Raw genomic sequence first — 20,728 nt, forward strand, 5'->3', positions numbered from 1 at the left:
TTTCAGGCGATTTGTAATCTGTTCTAGAAAAACGATGTGTTTTTTTATATTTGTGGAGTTAGGTGGTCCGCGAGTGTTTTTTTATTGGTTAAGTGGTCCTTGGTATGAAAAAGTTTGAGAAACACTGTTTTAAATGATTATTATATGATCATTTGACACGAGTGCCTGCACTGGAATTAGAGGGGGAATTTGTGTTCAAATTTAGTAATGTACATTTTCGTACGTTTCCAGATTAATGGCGTGTGTAAAAGTTGACAGCCCTACTCTTTTCTTTCTTTTTACATCCAGTCAACGAGACGGAGGAAGTGGGCCCCCTTCAGACCGTAAACATCAGCAACCCGGACACCAACAAGTGGATCCTGCGCGACCTGGAGCCCTTGAGCAAATACAAGCTGTACCTGCGCTCCTGCACCACCATGGGCTGCGGGCCCATCAGCAGCGAGGAGTGCACCACCACCCTGGAAACAAGTGAGTGATGAAAGCAATTGAGTGGGTGGTTTATGTGTGGATAAGCGAAGGAGACACAGACGGGCTTTGAGGCGTTCAGGAAGAAGAAGCAGGGGACCAAACCATTTCACTCTTTTTCAAAAACTAGCGGAATATGATCAATGCCTGGGCAGCCAAGCTTTTCATATCTCCATGTAAGTATTTTTTGTGGATAAACAATTTCATATGGGTGCATTGGAGGTTTTCATTTGTCACTGTCATGAGAGAGCAAGTGCTTATTGATTGGATGGAGAGCGTGAGCTATGAAACAATCAGCTAAGAAACAAAATTGCTTTGAGCAGGGGCGGAAACTGAAGGCTTTCATAGTGAATTGTGTGATCATGAGAACAGTTGCCGGGTAAGTAATCATAATGAGCCGGCTCCTAGCATGTAATCTTTTATTTTCAATTAAGGATCATTTGCTGAGGACTGCAGCTGTTATGAGAGACTGGACAGGAAATGAAACGGGAAACTCCACCTGAGTCCAAATGGACTGCAGCAACAGATATTGTCAGCATGAATAATTGGGTGGTGCTTTTAACCCTTAAGTGGTTTCTCTATCCTGGGGGATCCAATCATTTGACAGGCTGTGTCCATGTGTAAAATGGGTGCAATAACAGTGTAATCACGGTCAATAGTGGTGTTACATGGGTGTTATATCGGTCTAATAACAGTGTTATATCGGTCTAATAACAGTGTTATATCGGTCTAATAACAGTGTTATATCGGTCTAATAACAGTGTTATATCGGTCTAATAACAGTGCACAATGGTTACAATATTGCTGTTGCTTTTGTGTATTATTATTCAATATTCAAGGCTTTTATTGTCATGTGTACACAGCTACAGTGTATTTATGACAATGAAAATCTTAGGTCAAAGGCTCCTCCAACAGTGCAAAACAAAAACACAGATAAAAGTAAATCAAATACAATAGAATATAGTAGAAATAGTGAATAGTCTATATACAAGTAATTGGGATATTGATATATATAAGTTGCAAACAGATGAATGTTATGGATGTTCTTTCAAAAATTCAGGTGTGGTTCTAATAACAGTGTAAGATTGGTGTAATAAAAGTGTTATATGAATGTAAAAGTACCGTAATTTTCGGACTATAAGCCGCGCCTTTTTTCCACATCTTTCGACGCTGCGGCTTATATAATGGTGCGGCTAATCTATGGATTGTTACAGCTAACGGCCACTAGGGGACTTCCTAAATCTATGGATTTTACAGGTTACAGTCCACCACCTTTAACTCTATGGGCTCTATGGCCAGTCCGCGCCCCCCACCTTTAAGCGGCGGGCTCCAGCAGGAAAAGCTGGAGCCCGGAAAAGAGTGATACAGGTAGCGCGCAAAAGTAAAAGTGGAACCGAGAGTGGTACGAGAGACAGAACGAGAGCAAGACAGACAGACATTACGAGAGCGAGACAGTTTGTCCCCGTACCACTGGTTGAAAACCACTGCTGTAGATCACTGCCGGTACGTGCGCTGGGAGCGCACCGTTTAAGTTTGAAAGTTGAAAAGTTTGTGTGTCTGAAACGCTATGTGATACAGTACAGTTTACACAGCACATGTTCTGTAGCTACTATTGCACTAAATGCTAACACTTGAATACGTTATGCAAATATGCAACTTGTTTGTTGAAATGTTAATAAATGGGAGCTTCCTCAAACAGCCATCTCTTTCCCGACAATCCCCTCTGTGCACGAACCCTTACATATGGTAATGAAACATTAAAACACCTGCGGCTTATAGTCCAGTGCGGCTTATATATGTACACATCATTCAATTTAGCTGCTGCGGCTTATATTCAGGTGCCCCTTATAGTCCGAACATTACGGTACATGTTATTGGCAATGTAAGGGTTAATACAGACAACCCTATGACAAAAGCCCATCATTTTGTTAGTGAACACAAAACAACAACGTAAAGTTGAGACACACTGCGAATAATTACTTATTGTTAACTGGAAGAAACCCTTACAATCACAGAAAACAAAGTTAATTGGCTATTAGAAGTTATTCTATTTGCATGTTGAAAAGCCAGCAGAAAAAAAATAAAGTGATTACCGGGACTCATTTTCTATGTATGGAAATGTGCGGAGCTGTTACATGTGTGTGTGCGAGTCTCCTAAGTTATTCGTCCCAGCTGTGCTATCGCTGTGTGTGCATGTCGGCGTTGTTCCTGTTAATTGTCCTGCTTTCTCTTACGCCACTAGAAGCGCTTTGAGCACTGCCTTTGAACACACAGTGTGTATTGTAAATGTCTGCTTAGCATTGCTTGTCCCTTCTTTCTTTATTCTTTCTTCCTTTTTTTCTTTTGCAGCTTCCACTCTGGCTTCCCCTGTTGGCATCAGTATGTAGATCTGTGTTCACGTAGAGACTGTGGCATGTCATACCTGCAAATACAATGTGGATATATATGTTTCATTAATCTGCCGTGGGTTGGTATGACATGTGTATCAGTTATTTGTAAGTAGCGTGTGCATGCTTTAGATGTAGACATGTTAGCAGGTGTGGGCGATACAGGCCTGAATAAATCATCAGGGTTTCTCAAACACATATTTTTCCAGCACAGAATGAGAAAGCGTGGCTCCTTTGCAGATAATTGACCTTGTCTGCCGTTTGCCCTTGCCATCAGCAGAGAGCACTCTGATGCCTCCTTTCATTAGAAAATCGTCAACTTCTTCTAAGATAAAGTTTGTGGCTTCCTCACAATTAGCAATGCTAATGAGTAACCTAATTACAGATTCGTATTAATCTTTGCTCATTAGTGACTGTAAACGAATATTGACTTTTATCCCAGCAACAGCAGAGTCAGTGCAACACGTCTAACTCAAGCTGCGGAAATAAATTATGCTTCAAGAGCCAAACGCAGGAACAGCATCAGACATCCCTCTACCTATTAATCATGAACAAAAAGAAGGAATCCCTTTTAAAATGAAAGATCAAAAAGATGATATCAAATCACATCTACCTTGGGTATGAACACAGTTACAATGTTTTTTGTTTTTGGTAGATCATGTTTCACACTTCGTTACTAATTTGTGTTTAAAATAGCATGCGTGCTAACAGTAGAAACGTAGCGCCCCCGAGCTAACTCCCTATTGATAACCACAAGATCTGTCTTTCTTTTCAGGCAAGTCAGCCTCCCCCTCACCTCCGAGCACTCGAAGGTCCCCCGCGACCAAACCCACTCGCTCCACCATAGGTAGAGCTGCAGCACATTCTGACACATCAGCATCACGGAGGCAAACAGGGGGGAATAAATATGGAAAAATAAGAAACCACATACAGTGGGGCAAAAAAGTATTTAGTCAGCCACCAATTGTGCAAGTTCTCCCACTTAAAAAGATGAGAGAGGCCTGTCATTTTCATCCTAGGTATACTTCAACTATGAGAGACAGAATGGGGGGAAAGAATCCAGGAAATCACATTGTAGGATTTTTAATGAATTAATTGGTAAATTCCTCGGTAAAATAAGTATTTGGTCACCTCCAAACAAACAAGATTTCTGGCTCTCACAGACCTGTAACTTCTTCTTTAAGAGCCTCCTCTGTCCTCCACTTGTTAACTGTATTAATGGCACCTGTTTGAACTCGTTATCAGTATAAAAGACACCTGTCCACAACCTCAAACAGTCACACTCCAAACTCCACTATGGCCAAGACCAAAGAGCTGTCAAAGGACACCAGAAACAAAATGGTAGACCTGCACCAGGCTGGGAAGACTGAATCTGCAATAGGTAAGCAGCTTGGTGTGAAGAGATCAACTGTGGGAGCAATTATTAGAAAATGGAAGACATACAAGACCACTGATAATCTCCCTCGATCTGTATTGCCTGTATTTTCATCCGAGGTATACCTCAACTATGAGAGACAAAATGAGAAAAAAAAAGAATTCCAGAAAATCACATTGTCTGATTTTTAAAGAATGTATTTGCAAATTATGGTGAAAAATAAGTATTTGGTCAATAACAAAAGTTCATCTCAATACTTTGTTATATACCCTTTGTTGGCAATGACAGAGGTCAAACGTTTTCTGTAAGTCTTCACAAGGTTTTCAGACACTGTTGCTGGTATTTTGGCCCATTCCTCCATGCAGATCTCCTCTAGAGCAGTGATGTTTTGGGGCTGCCGCTGGGCAACACAGACTTTCAACTCCCTCCAAAGATTTTCTATGGGGTTGAGATCTGGAGACTGGCTAGGCCACTCCAGGACCTTGAAATGCTTCTTACGAAGCTACTCCTTCGTTGCCCGGGCGGTGTGTTTGGGATCATTGTCATGGTGAAAGACCCAGCCATGTTTCATCTTCAATGCCCTTGCTGATGGAAGGAGGTTGTCACTCAAAATCTCACGATACATGGCCCCATTCATTCTTTCCTTTACACGGTCAGTCGTCCTGGTCCCTTTGCAGAAAAACAGCCCCAAAGCATGATGTTTCCACCCCCATGTTTCACAGTAGGTGTTCTTTGGATGACACTCAGCATTCTTTCTCCTCCAAACACGTCCAGTTGAGTTTTTACCAAAGAGTTCTATTTTGGTTTCATCTGACCATATGACATTCTCCCAATCCTCTTCTGGATCATCTAAATGCTCTCTAGCAAACTTCAGACGGGCCTGGACATGTACTGGCTTAAGCAGGGGGACACGTCTGGCACTGCAGGATTTGAGTCCCTAGCGGCGTAGTGTGTTACTGTTGGTAGCCTTTGTTACTTTGGTCCCAGCTCTCTGCAGGTCATTGACTAGTTCCCCCCGTGTGGTTCTGGGATTTTTGCTCACCGTTCTTGAGATCATTTTGACCCCACGGGGTGAGATCTTGCGTGGAGCCCCAGATCGAGGGAGATTATCAGTGGTCTTGTATGTCTTCCATTTTCTAATAATTGCTCCCACAGTTGATTTCTTCACACCAAGCTGCTTACCTATTGCAGATTCAGTCTTCCCAGCCTGGTGCAGGTCTACAATTTTGTTTCTGGTGTCCTTTGACAGCTCTTTGGTCTTGGCCATAGTGGAGTTTGGAGTGTGACTGTTTGAGGTTGTGGACAGGTGTCTTTTATACTGATAACGAGTTCAAACAGGTGCCATTAATACAGTTAACAAGTGGAGGACAGAGGAGGCTCTTAAAGAAGAAGTTACAGGTCTGTGAGAGCCAGAAATCTTGTTTGTTTGTAGGTGACCAAATACTTATTTTACCGAGGAATTTACCAATTAATTCATTAAAAATCCTACAATGTGATTTCCTGGATTCTTTCCCCCCATTCTGTCTCTCATAGTTGAGGTATACCTAGGATGAAAATGACAGGCCTCTCTCATCTTTTTAAGTCGGAGAACTTGCACAATTGGTGGCTGACTAAATACTATTTTGCCCCACTGTACATGTTTATGGTTTGTCAGAACAGTTTGCAGTTGCTAGGTGATATGATTTCCCGCAGATCCTTCCAGAAAGATCTCAAATGTATATAGACTAATTTACGGAAGCCCTGAGAGGCCAATGAGTGAAAAACTAACATAACTAATAAACAAGAACATTATTTAGAACACGTGAAAATCCTTTTCCGGGTTAATATTACTCTCTGTCCTAAACGGCTTGTTGGAGCTCCTGCCCCCCCTCCCTGTGAGCCGAGTGTGCTCCGATTGGTCGGGACATTGCGAGGCTCGTTGCTGCTCGCGAGGAGCGGACAGGTTTCCGGGTCGGCGGGACACAGCAAAACTCATCCTGAGCACACACAAACACTCGCAGCCGAAGTAAAAACAATAAGTGTGGCTTGATATTGAGTAAGAAAAAGGTTTATAACGCTGTGAGAATGGGTCTGCAGAGAGCATTTCTCCGCCATCCCAACTTGTCTATTACCAGCGTTCAGGGAGCTCTATGCAAGTCAATGGGGACTCCCTGTTAGTTAGCCAAGGGATCCTGGTGTGTGAGGTGCTCCGCGGATTGGTCCATTTGGGCCAATCCGGTCATTTGTTGTTGATTTGGGTGTTCACACGTCACAGAACCCAGGAAGCAAACAATGGAAAAAGAGAAATCTCCAACGAGGCGTTCTGGGGCAGCATAGACAGGTCTTCTCTGTGTTAGGGTTTTACTCCCTACAGGGTGTACCTCAAGGTTTTTTTTACCCTGCAGACCGTTTACATGCAGAAACACCTTCATAACACACAAGGGGACGGGTAATAACCGGAAAGGCATTACATGGGCCCTTTAATGTAATTCTCATTTCAGCCACAAGGGGCTCCACTGCATCACTACCTCTTGGTCCTAATATACTGTAGGACTTAAATCCTTTATTCCCCCAGTTTTAGTTTCTCCATGCACTCTGCATTTAAACACATGACTTATATCTAATTTATATTTATTTACAAACCCATTTCACCATCAGCATCACGGAGGCAAACAGGGGAGAATAAATATGGATAAATAAGAAACCACATACGTGTTTATACTTTGTCAGAACAGCTTGCAGTTGCTAGGTGTCGTGATTTCAGATGCTTTTGGTTGGGCTGTGGGTTTAAAGTAAAGTGATAACAGATGTCTAATGTTATAATCTAATATAGACTTATTTACGGAAGCCCTGAGAGGCCAACGAGAGAAGATAAGTTAGGTCGTGAACATAACTTATAAACGAGAAAATAATTCAGAACAGTTGAAAAAGGTTTTCCAAGATAATATGACTTTTTTTAACAGTAAAAAAAAAACTTTTAATAGGTGAAAATGTGTTTTGTTTTGATGTTATTCTTATTTCAGCCACAAGAGGCTCAATTGCACTACTACCTCTTGTTAAAAACATATTTTGCACAGCTATTCACAGATTATTGTTATAGTATTAAATAGTCTAGCAGCCAGTAATAATAATAATAATAATCTTAACGAGGTACATATAAGAAAAAAAGAAGAAAGGACCTGACTACCTATAACCTAAAAAATAGACCAGACAAGAAATAAACAACTATTCTGATGATTCATGTTCTCACCTGCACCAGAGGGTTTCCATACTTCCTGTTGCAGATTTATTTTCTGTAATACTAGGTGTTGTTTTCAGTGGAAACACGGGTTGAATTGCAAAACAGCAGCTCCATTGTTTTGCTTCTTATAGGACAAGTGCATACTGATGAAGAAGCCCGTTTTAATTTCTCCTCTGTTACCTTGGGGGAAATCTAAGATACTAGATCTATATCCCGACCCGACAGTGTAGCGCATTCACTTGAAGGGAACAAATATGTCTAATTGTCAGTGATTGATTTGTTGGGCCTCACTTCCCCCCAGCACACGCCATGTATTGACCCAACAGTCACCTGACATTTCCATGTAATCTTCAACTGGGTAAACAGCAGCTCAGGGGACAAGAAGATGCTCGGGGCCGCTTCTTAGCCGAGGGGAAAATAGTGAGTGTGAACATCCTCCTGGTCGCCGACGGGGGTGTGAGCTCATACTGGGAGGGTGATATTTACAGGACACTGAGATAAGTGGATAAGTGGAAGCTGTTGGAAGCTTCTGTATCAGAATATTTCCTGGCCTCTCCTCTGAAAAAAAAAATCTGTGTGACTTTGAAGGGGCATCTTCCAGGGCTCTGGCTCCCTGCTGCGAGAGCAACTGCTTTCTGCAGGATTTAATAACAAGCTGAGAAACATGGTGACGAAACCCGGCTGCCACCCTTTGGGATATTTTTAGTTTGGGCGGCCTATGTCGGGGGAAGTCATCGCCCAGCTCTAATAATTGGAATTACCATAGTTTGCAGACTAATCCATCAACATTAGCAAGGGGGTGTCACTGGCAGTGTTTGGGATGGGCAGCGCAGACGCAGGTGTCCTTGTGTGCCTGAATTATCACCTGAGCAAATAATGCACCTGAGCTGGAGACGCAGCAGAAGATTTGCATGTTTGCCGTGGGGAAATGAAGTGGATTGAGTTTTGTTGACTGGTTTAGACAGCTGCTGTCAAAGCGGACTCTCCCCATACTAATGATGCACATCATTCACCACATTATTAGATTGTTTGTCTTCCCAGTTGGGTATCAATGGCTACATTACCTGATCTGTATGAGGCAGATAAAGCACATCTAATTTGCTCTTGTTTTCAAAGCATATAACATGTAGGATATTTATTAATGCCCACTTATAATTGGATAGCTCAAAGAAAAACAAATCATCCGGGGATGTTGATACCATTGAGGACAATGTCAATATACATATCATGTCCTCAAAGCTGCTTGGAATTACATTTATTTAGTTTGCTTCAAAGGCTGATCCAGATTTATTGTTTTTCCCCAAACATGCTCATGGTCACATTGATCATTTTAATTATAAATATCAATGCCAAACGTTGTCTGTTTCATTTTGCTTTTATACAGAACCAACAAGGAATTCACTTGAGAAAATAAAATGTTCTTTTGTTTTTCTGAATAACATAATTTATTACAACTTTGAGGAATATTTTCATCTGGAGAAAGTTGACTGTTTTTCAGAGCTAATTAGATCCCAGAGAAGCTCTCATTTACTTCCAGTCTAAATGGGAAATTGGGCACACGTTGTATCTTGTAGACTAATAACAATACTCTCTATAATTGAAGCATGTGAACATGTCACTGTAGAGGCACACGATACAAGTATGAACCTGAAAATAAGCACTAAAAGGCCCCTTTAAACACGAGTGCACCTCCATATGTCACAAACCCAAATAAATGAGAGCTTCCTCCAGAAATCCCAAAGTTTTTCTTAGCATCTTTCTGGTGAAAAAAGTTGTAGGTGTAATTCCTCAGTATTTCATCTCTAAAATCAATAGTGGAATTGTATGACTTAAAAAGGTATTGACTATCCTGGCTGTGTAAAATATATTTCTGTTAAATGACAAAAACATAAGACCTATGAAGAACATTTAAAACCCATCACATTGCCTCGCACAACTTTGTAGATCTCCATTCATCTTCATTTCCATATCCACATTACTCTTGTCATGTTGGCTGTCACCTCCTGTCCCCTCTGTCAGACATAATTGATACCTCCTCACAATAGTGTTAGGAAACAGAAGAGCGCGCTCTCCTCTTTCGGAGAAGGTGAAGAGCGACATCCTTCTTCGTATAATGACAACATCCTAACCCCTCCATGCTGGCGCTGAGGTGCTGTGTCCTCTACTAACCCTTGTTTGCCGTTCCTCTCCTTTCTATTCTGTCTCCTGCAGTCCCGGGCCTGTTGGGTTTTAGGTCAGCTCTTAGTGACAGCTTTGCAAATAACAGCTGGATATCTGGAGCAGAGTATATACAGTACATATTGCACATATGAAGAACCGTGAGCTCATTCTACTTCGTCTCTGGACGGTGTTAATGGATTTGTTCCGATATCGATACCAGTATTACTTTCAATACAGCCTCAAATGACAAATAACACATATATGGACCGTTCCAATATCACCTTATCTCATTATTACGCCAAAAAGTGTTAGAAAAGTTAGTTTGCAAACAGCTAACATGGTTTCTGAAGGTCATGGGTGTGAGACGGCGACTCTTAAAGTCCTAAATGATATCCTAAAGGCCCTTGACTCCAAACAGTACTGTGCTGCCATTTTCATCGATCTTGCCAAAGCCTTCGACTCCGTAGATCACCAACTGCTTCTGGGAAAGCTTAGATGCATTTGGTGTCACTAACCAATCGATAGCCTGGTTTGAGAGCTACCTGTCCATCCGCACCCAGTGTGTAAAATCTGAGAATCTGATGTCACAGCTCCTATCCATCTCTAAGGGAGTACCGCAAGGCTCTATCCTAGCACCCATCCTATTCTCAATATATATAAATGACATGGAGAAATCCGTGGGCAACTCCTCTATCCACCTATATGCCGATGACACGATTCTGTACACTGCTGGCCCTTCCCCAGATACTGTCCTGTAAACCCCTCAGGATAGTTTTCAGAGAATCCAGTCACATCTCTCGAGGCCTGTACCTGAACACCACTAAAACCTGGATTGACAGTAATCTGTCATTCTCAGAACATCTCTCCAAAATTCAGACCAAGGTTAAAGCTAGACTCAGCTTTCTATATAGGAATCGCTCCTCATTCACTTCATCTGCTAAACTCTCTCTGGTCCAGATGACTGTCCTTCCTCTGTTCGACTACGGAGATACCTTCTACCGCTCGGCTTGTAAAGGAGCTCCCGATCATTTAGACGTTCTGTATCACTCCGCTATCCGCTTCGCCTCCAATGATCACATCACTGTGATCTGTACTCTCTGGCAAACTGGCCCTCTCTTGAGACCAGACGCAACATCCACTGGCTGATGTTTGTTTATAAAACACTCCTAGGCCTCCCCCCCTTCTACCTCACACAATTACTGCAACTCCGCTGGCCCCCCACACAGCACCCGCTCAGCTACACACATCCTGCTAAAGATCCCCAAAGCCCATACATCCTTTGGCCGCTCCGCCTTTCAGCTTGCAGCAGCTGATATGAGACCTTTATCTCCCCCCGCACCTTCAGGGACACAATTACAAACACCCTGGCCCACACATGCAACTGCTTTGCCTGATGCTCACTACCAATGTCTTGACCTCCCCTATAGTATTCATAGCTATGAAGGAATTAATGGATGAATGTTCTATATTATTTTAATGACTGATTGAACAGCAGTATTAATCCAGATATGTTATATGTTTAACTGCTATGCCTGTCATCTCTGTCTACAGTGATTGGCTTCATTTAAAAATCAATCAATAATGGATAAAGCTAATGAGTTAGCAATCTTACCCTTTCAGCATTTTAGCAATTTAGTAACCTAATTGTTATTTATTCCTATATTTTATGTATTTATTTAGGACCATTATGACTGACTTTTTTATGACCTACAGTAGTTTGACAAGTGCCATGGCATCATTCTCTGTATGTCTTAATGTTTACATATTTTAATGCCCCTATTGGTTGGCCCATTTTTACTATAAATATGCGATCATTTTTAATAATAAAAAAATTCCATGAGGACAGCTAATCACCGCTAGCTGTTGGCAGCCGTTCTTAGCTAACACTAACAGAGGTTGAATATAATGCATTTCAGCTCATATCAGTAAATGTGTTATTTAGTAACTGCCGGTTTAAATTATTTTTGGGGATCATTCTGCGGGGTGGTGAAACAAACTACCTTGAACATTGTATTCCAGCCACTGTAACCAAACCAATGTTTAGTGTTAGACATGTAAGGAACCATTTACAATTACCAATGGTATGGGCGGGAAACACTTAATGTAGGCATCTCTATGTTCTAGAAAGGGTTTGACCTAAGCCAGGCCATTGATACGGTGATAGCAATCATATCACATCCATACAGGGCTGGTAGACCAAATCATATAGTTTTGTTTTTACTGACTAATCAGGAAGGAGATATGGTATTACAACATCTGCAGTTGTTCGAGGGAAACATTTAATAACGCTTGATGTGTTGTGTCTTTTACATTTGTATCTTCAGTGGATTCAATAGTACTAACACATTCACCGAGTACACTGTGTGCCTTATTCCTTATAACTCTAGTATACGTATTTGAAGATGTATTCACGGTTACATCCCCGCATTGACAGGTGAGGAGGGAAACCAAAGAGAAAGAAAAGCAGGCCAAACTAATCGACCTCTCATTAAAAAGTGCAGCCTCATCCACGTCCTTGAGCGCTGACAGTGTGCGGTCCTTAGTGTTGTCGCTAGGATTTAATTTGGCCGCACAAACTCGGCGAGAGTACAAATTACATTTGAACAGCGTTCCTTACTTGATTAATTAGACAAGCAGGATTAGCTGTTTAATATTAATATTGGAGCGTTTCCATCAGCAGCAGCAGCGAGCCCTGCCACCTTTTCTGCCTCGGCATCAGATAGGCTCTGTCGATGTAAACATTCAATCAAGTGTCCCGGTGAAAAGGCCAATGCGTGTCAAAGTCACCGGCTTTTGTTCCTCTCCCCAGGCCTGGCCAGCGTCCACGGAGGAATCTCCACCCAGGGCTGGTTTATCGGCCTGATGTGCGCCATCGCTCTCCTCACGCTCATTGTGCTGATCGCCTGCTTTGTCAACAGAAATAAAGGAGGGAAATATTCCGGTAGGTGCTCACTTACACTCACACACATCACCTTGCTTGAATAGTAATGGCTGCTCGGAGCATCATTATAATTCCATTTCGCTGTTTGTTCTATGAAAGAAATTATCAATCACACCTGGGGCCATTACAGGAGGGTTTTTTTCTTTCTCTCACAGCCACACAATTATTTGAATGGAAATGTAAACATGAAACAGGGCTGCTGTATTAATAAGAAAATCTATTGTATGTCCAGCATTTGAATTTATTTGGACACGCAGCTTTTTTCCAGCAACAATCGAAACAAAGTGCAGCCCACAGCGAGACAAAAATGCAAATGCTGCACACGGGGTGGCTGAGCAGGGGATGGTGACATAAGCTCTGTGGTTTCTCAATGTTAGTCCTCCTGTCGGGGACACGGAGAGTCCTTATCGGCTTTTATGATTCACAGCTAATGGCCGTCAGGTTGTCGTCTGGGCGGAGATGGCTTCACTCGTCAGCAGAAAAAAGAGCGAGGCGTAGCTCTGTCCTTTGTTTTCTCATTAACTTCTCATTATCACCCGGAGCTCCAGCAACCCCGTTACATCACATTACACAGACCGTACTCTTTAATGTGAACTCTATTTTAGATTTAGCATTCGTACAAAAGGACATTTTCTTTAAGATATATATTTTTAACAACTTGGGTTCCTACAGGTCATTAAAATCCTTGACAACTTGTGAAATCGAGGCTGTTAAAAAGTATATATCACAGAAAGAGAAATGTATTTTACATTGTTCTTTTAAGTGAATATTAATACATGGGCTGTGTTCCAAAGTCTGCATGCTGATTTGAACATTTTTGTGTAATTACTTGAAACGCTGTCAATGTCTAAAATGCATTAGGATGAAATTTTAATTTAAGCTGTTATATATTCTATTATTTTGGTCATAAGCACAGATACATATTCATAATGCTTTATAACAATCATTTTAACATGTCATAAATAGCATTTTATCACTACAGATGTGGCATTTTATTTTAGATCTGACAAAAAATGATGGGTTTCTGGGATTAAAATCAGATTTTTTTTTTTTTTTTTTTACTGACAATTTTAGTATTCTGACTTTCATCTCATAATTCTCCCCAAAGATCTAAAATAAAACTAAATAAAAATGCACATGTGGCCCTTATCCTCTTCCATATGTTACAGAATCTTTTTTATTTTTAATCTAAGCAACTATTAAATATACTGACTCTTTTCAACTATCCCCTTAGTCTAATCAATTATAATAATTTCCTCTTGCATTAAAAAACATAGTCTAACTGTTTAAAGTATGCCATGTTGGCTCCTCATATTAAAGGCAAGTGAGCCTAAAAGCTCCTTGATCACCAAGGTGTGGGAACCACCATATATAGGATAGAGCAAGATTATCCAAAATAAGATTCAAAATGTCAGGAATCAGATAAAACGTCTTGGAAAAGCTATCCAAATGCCACTAAGTTCAAAGGCGTGCACTGAAGTTGCATTCAGTAAATAAGTGCAGGAAGTCAGGGACACTTTAAAGCTCAGCTCAAACGGCCCAGCAGTCAGGGGAACACTTGTGATCTTATTTGGCAGCCGCCTCTTGAGGAAGTCACTCATATCTTCTTTTCCTTTCTGTGAGCAGTGAAAGAGAAAGAGGACCTTCACCCAGACGTGGAGTCCCAGGGCATGAATGACGACACATTCTGTGAATACAGGTAAGCGTAAGCCTGGGAGCGCTATTTCACCACCTCACTGCAATTCCCGTGCAACACCTGTATGAAACTGTCCTTTCTTTCCGTCATTTCTCTCGCTGCATTCCTCCTTTTGCCGAAAAAAAGCCAACCCAGAATGCACGAGGTTCAGCTGGAGCCTCGCTCTTCTGTCCGAGACATTTGAGTAAAGTATGTGATAAACAGCGGTTAGCATCCCCGAGCTGTTTACGCATCACTGTTGTCTTAGTGCTAGCATCCCTTTATAGGACTCTGTGATCTCCTGTGTTGTTGTTTGTGATAGACGTTGCATCATAAAGGGAGCAGCACATGTTACCATGTTTGTCCGGAAGGATCTGAGGCTGCCCGGCGCACAGCAGGTGGCGGAAAACAATCAGTGTAATTGAAAGCTGCTCATCTCCCGGGCAGTCATATGTAGACACGTTTCATTAATCCTGCAGCGGTCCAATTCATAACTACCGCAGTGTGAGTCCCAGTGTTACTGAGCAATCTGCACAGTGACACGCCTGCTGGTGTCACTGAGTCCAAAGGCTCTCAGTGTGGCACCATTTAAACTTTGTCCAGTTGGCTACAATATTCAGAAATCTAAGCCTTCAACACAAGGCAACTCAAAGTGCTTTACAAAAATGAAAGACATTAAGTTAAGAGCTGATGCACATTTTGTATTTATAGTTCTTTTAAATGCTAAGTATCAAACAAGTACTTGTATTATTAAACTGATTTGAATGCCTTCGTCTTCACCTGATGAATAATTCTTGATATAACTAGCCTATTTTTGATTTAGCTAATAACTTGTGCACGTGTCTCCAAGGTAACATGAAGTCAAAGGCTATAGGGTCACCAGGAATTCACAAAGAGACTCAATCATCAACCAAAAAGGGTTGTACAAAAAATGTACAAAGCTTTATTCATAACCTTGAGATTCAAATTCAAAAGGAACATTTATTTGAACACAGCTTTTCAACTGTTTCTTTGAATCTCTATTCACTTTGTTTGAACCTGGTATTTCTGCAGATTTGCAGATAAAGACTAGGGTCCACTTTAGGGTCATTCACTTTAGATTCCAGAGATGACTGCGTAGGAGATGCAACCATGAACAATAACTCTAAAGCATTTTAAAGTCCAAAATCAACATTCACCTAACAAAGATTCACAAACAGTATATTTCTAAAGCAATATTTTATTTTTATCCTTTTTATTTGTTGTCTTTTAGCATTATAGAAATCAAACATTTTAATTCCGTTTAAAAACCTGTGATCCATATGAGGCCACAATTAACATTAAATCGAGTTTTTCCTTTGTTTCTTGGCTTTTCAGGACATAACATATGATAACATAGCTTCATTTGAAACCTGAATAGAAGCAGCTTTGAATAACAAATGACATTCATACAGCAAGTTAAGTATTTTGGCAAATAGATGGGTCCCAAAGCAAGTGCACTACTTTAATGTACCCTCATTTCTCTTGACTTTGCCAAATGCATTGATGCACACTCAGTATACTGTGTGCCTCTGTGATCTTTTCCCATTGGTCAGTTATTCCAAAGTCAGCCCCAGAGGCTCATCGCAGATCAGGGGTGTCAAACTCAAGGCCCGTGAGCCAAATCCGGCCCGCAACCTCATTTTATGTGGCCCGCAAGAGCTTGCAAAGAATATAATACGTTTATTATACATTTACATGCAGCTTTACAGAAGCACGTTGTCCATAAACTACATGTCCCACAATGCATCTCGTTGTGTGACACTGAAGAGACTTGTAATTATTTGCCCTAGACTTCTGCTTTCAGACGTAGTTAATCATGAAGTTATTACCCTATCCGATAATAATCCAATAATGTTATATCATACATTATTTTATATATTATATATTTATATAGTCTTAAAGTTACAACCGGCCCTTTGAGTGCAACAATAATGCTCATAATGCCCCCCTCCAAAAAAAAAAGGTTACAATATTACAATTTATTGGAACTAAATCAAATCAGAGACCCGGATGTGGAGATTAAACTGTTCATTACCTTATATAAAAGCAAATACTGTTTATGTTTTTTAATTAAATTGTCACTTAAAGTTACTAAAACAAATATCTTTTCAAAAACAAATACCAATTACTGTATTTTTTGTTTATTTTACACAATTACTTTATATGCTGTCTTTGTCTTTTTAACCCACTTTTATTGTGCCCCTCTCATGAAATAACTGGCCCTAGCCTGGCCCCCCCAGTAAAATTGGTCTGGATCCGCCACTGATAATGCTGATGTGGCCCGTGATGAAATTGAGTTTGACATCCCTGTTGTAGAGACAGCACCCCCGTCCTCTCCTCTAAGCCCCAGAGTGAAGCCATGGGTGAAATAAGGTGATTCTAAATCCCCCCCTCCCACGTTCCCCTCTCCTCTCACACAGTGACAACGACGAGAAGCCACTGAAGGGCAGCCAGCACTCGCTGAGCAGAGAGATCAAAGCGGGGGACAGCGGGGACAGCCTGGTGGACTACGGAGACGAGGACGTCCAGTTCAACGAGGATGGGTCCTTCATCGGAGAGTACGCCGGGCGAAAGGAGAAGAGGGTGTCCGCCGAGATCAAAGCCTCCACTCAGACCCCGGCGTGAGGAGCGGTACTTCCAAATCCCCCCCCGTACGGACATTGAAACCTGCAGGGAGGAACCAGAGCAGACAGACATTATCCACCGAGCACAGAGTGTTGTGTCAATCGTAATGCGTCATTACTGCCACCCTCATTTTATACAGCTCCGTTTTGTCAAGTTGCAACAGAGTGACCATTACTAAATGCTGTGTATATAGAGTGTATATTGTTCGTCCTTTTTTTATAATTATTATTTCACACAAAAAGTTTAGAGGGCTTGGATTTTCTTTTCTTTTTTATCTGCATTACGCACTGTTTGTACAAATGTTAGGAAGCTCTGTGACACATCGTGTTATGGAGATGGTATATCTTGTAGCAGGCCACAGATACGTGGGAATATCAAGTTGATATTTGTTTTTCAATTGGAGCATAATACTGACATTTTATATTTGAAATTGATTCATTAAATATGATTTAAGATGTGTATAAAGGTTGCTTATTAACTTATTCTATCTCCGGTGGTTTTGTAACCTGAGGAAATAACAAGGAACGTTACATATCATAAACAGTGAGTCCTGCTCCCTGTGATGTTAAAATAAAAATGTAGCTATTATTTCTTGTTTAGCATTTAAATGGACCGATCAGTCTGTTCTTACCATAACAGCCCCGTACACTGCTATTACAGATATGGAAGAGATATACAAATATTCTAAACAAGTAAACATTTGCATTAATCGGATTATAAAAAATTGATGTATAATCCAGTCACTTTTTTACCAGAATTTGTATTAAAAGTACAACTGTAGTTGAATCCAGTTTGTAGAAAAACAATTTTACAATGGTACTTTAGCCAATTGCGAATATTTTAAATAAAATTGATCTTTGATTTAGTCTTTAGAGGAAATGTTTGACACTTTGGGAAATAGGCTTATTACTGTTTGAGAATGTTTGTACGTTAAATTTGAAGCTACAGCTAGCAGCCGGTTAGCTTGAAGCTACAGCTAGCAGCCTGTAGGTTGAAGCTACAGCTAGCAGCCTGTTAGCTTGAAGCTACAGCTAGCAGCCTGTAGGTTGAAGCTACAGCTAGCAGCCTGTTAGCTTGAAGCTACAGCTAGCAGCCTGTTAGCTTGAAGCTACAGCTAGCAGCCTGTTAGCTTGAAGCTACAGCTAGCAGCCTCTTAGCTTGAAGCTACAGCTAGCAGCCTGTTAGCTTGAAGCTACAGCTAGCAGCCTGTAGGTTGAAGCTACAGCTAGCAGCCTGTTAGCTTGAAGCTACAGCTAGCAGCCTGTAGGTTGAAGCTACAGCTAGCAGCCTGTTAGCTTGAAGCTACAGCTAGCAGCCTGTTAGCTTGAAGCTACAGCTAGCAGCCTGTAGGTTGAAGCTACAGCTAGCAGCGTGTTAGCTTGAAGCTACAGCTAGCAGCCTGTAGGTTGAAGCTACAGCTAGCAGCCTGTTAGCTTGAAGCTACAGCTAGCAGCCTGTTAGCTTGAAGCTACAGCTAGCAGCCTGTTAGCTTGAAGCTACCGCTAGCAGCCTGTTAGCTTAGCAAACGGTGTTGGTCCCAAAGGTTACAAAGCCAGTCTACGAATGATCTAAAACATTATTAAACTTGCCCAACAACATCAAACTAACCCTTTTAAAGAAGTTATGATGTGATTTGTAATTGTACTTTCATAGTGTTTCATAATATTTGAGGACTTGTTCATTTATAAACATAACGGAAACAGTCCATAGTTTGGGTCGAGCTTCAAAAGATTTGTCAATACATTTGAGACTGCAGCTTAGCTTAGCTTAACATAAAGTTATTGATCCAAATTATGAATTATACATTTTCAAAAACGTCAAACTTTTCCTTTAAAGTAGTAGTTATGTGATTCATAATTGTAATTCCATAGTGTTTCATAACCATTTGGGAACTTGTGCTTTTAAAAATATAGTGGATAAAATGCAAACACCCCCTTGTTAAACGTCAACCATGCCATATCTTACACGTCCCACTCTTTCTTCCATTAGAAATATGCTCTGAGATGCCCAATTTTCTTTCCATTGCCATGACAAATAAGTGCCCATTTAAGAAGAAAACACATAACACCTGTAATGCATTTGAGACTTCTTTTGTAATCTGGTTATATGGTATTATATATACCCTGTGGAGATAATAGACACAGTTTAGTTCCTAACACGCCTTACTCTGCTACTTTCAATATACTGCCATTCAAAACCCAAGCGTCATGTGGTTCAGCATTAACATTAGCACCATGATCTGAAAATCGCAATGTTTTGTAAAAAAAAATTCAGCCATTGCATGTTAAAAATGTTAATTGGTGTTTTCGATGTCATTAAATTGCTTTACTTTCTTACACCGTGGTCATGGACTGTTTGGTCACAACATTGGTCTAGATAGAATTTCCTGTTTGTATGCCTGCCTGAAGGAATACACACGTCTCTGCCTTTCCCTCCACTCAGCAGTAAAACACGACTCCAGGGGAAAGTGCTCCGAATAACACACAAGATGTTTGACAAATTGTTCCTATTTGAAGTACGACTTTAACAAATGTCACAGCAGGGTCAAGTCTCTGTCTGGGCTCCTTGTTTGATGACTTTAGCTGCGGGAGAGATTCATGAGGAGTGAGAGGAGTGGGCTGAGACAGGCACTGGATCAGGGAGCAGAGCTGTAATCATGTCTGATGCTTGATAGCAGGGAGTGGAGAGTTTCTCTGTGAGGGTTCTCTCCTCAGGTACTCTGCCATCACTCAGACAGGTTGGCCTTATCTGCAGAGGTAAGATGCTCCGTGCGTTCACGTGTACGACCTTGAGGTGTTTGATAATGCTCCCTTTTGAAGGTCCTTTGGCAGCACTGAACAGCTGGACGTGTCCCTGCTCATGCCATCAGCGCTGGGGGAAGCTACTTACGGAGCTTAATTCTGCAACATAACAATCACTGCCCTCCGGAGAGACGCTGCATTACATCACAGCTAGAGGAGCGCGGCCTGGACAAAGCCTCTTAGAGGAAATAATAAAGAGACAATATGGTACTAGAAGGGCACGAGGAGAGGGCAAATCTGCCAAGGCCGTTTCCCCAAGTGATAAACAACACAGGCACTCGCACAGTGATGAGGATTTTGCAGGTCATCTTTTGTAATTTAGCTGACGATCAAACCAAACATACAACCTGATTTTACACTCAAATGGCCATATGAGCATGGAAACAGTAACTGTGATAATTATTTCCACCCCGAAGTGACACTTGAGGTGTTTTCTAAACTTCAACCAATTTGAAGCTGTTAGCAGTTACACTGAACAAAAATATAAACGCAACACTTTTGTTTTTGCTCCCATTTTTCATGAGATGAACTCAAAGATCTAAAACATTTTCTACATACACAAAATAACCATTTCTCTCAAATATTGTTCATAAATCTGAACAAATCTGTGATAGTGAGCACTTCTCCTTTGCCGAGGTAATCCATCCCACCTCACAGGTGTGGCATATCAAGATGCTGATTAGACAGCATGATTATTGCACAGGTGTGCCTTAGGTTGGCCACAATAAAAGGCCACTCTGAAACGTGCATTTTTGCTTTATTGGGGGGGTCCGAAAACCAGTCAGTATCTGGTGTGAGGGTTAGGGTTAGGGTTAGGGTAATGTTGTGAATCGAGTGGCCTGTGTTCATCGTCCATAACATACGCCTGCCCATACCATAACCCCACCACCACCACTGGCCACTCGATTCAAAACATTACCCTAATCCTAACCCTAACGCTCACACCAGATACTGACTGGTTTTCGGACCCCCCCAGACCCCCCCAATAAAGCAAAAATGCAAGTTTAAGGGTGGCCTTTTATTGTGGCCACCCTAAGGCACACCTGTGAAATAATCAT

At 41.3% G+C, this 20,728-nt stretch overlaps 1 protein-coding gene across 5 annotated transcripts in view; it reads left to right on the forward strand.

Annotated features, from left to right (window-relative positions):
- The window catches only part of chl1b (cell adhesion molecule L1-like b), a 94,812-nt gene extending 75,607 nt beyond the window's left edge, over nt 1-19,205 (forward strand). For 4 of the 5 annotated variants that reach the window (XM_079683838.1, XM_079683839.1, XM_079683837.1 and 1 more), the window contains 4 exons: nt 289-468; nt 12,417-12,548; nt 14,175-14,247; nt 16,665-19,205. In XM_079683838.1, the coding sequence (XP_079539964.1) occupies nt 289-468; nt 12,417-12,548; nt 14,175-14,247; nt 16,665-16,869 (590 nt within the window). In that variant the 3' untranslated portion in view covers nt 16,870-19,205. Of the gene's footprint in view, nt 1-288; nt 469-899; nt 2,168-12,416; nt 12,549-14,174; nt 14,248-16,664 lie in introns of those variants that run through there. The other variant, XM_079683841.1, reaches the window with a different exon arrangement.
- Nucleotides 19,206-20,728: the final 1,523 nt, after the last annotated feature.

The sequence above is a fragment of the Notothenia rossii genome (genome assembly GCF_949606895.1).
Source record: "Notothenia rossii genome assembly, chromosome: 5".
In the NCBI taxonomy this organism is placed as follows: domain Eukaryota; kingdom Metazoa; phylum Chordata; class Actinopteri; order Perciformes; family Nototheniidae; genus Notothenia; species Notothenia rossii.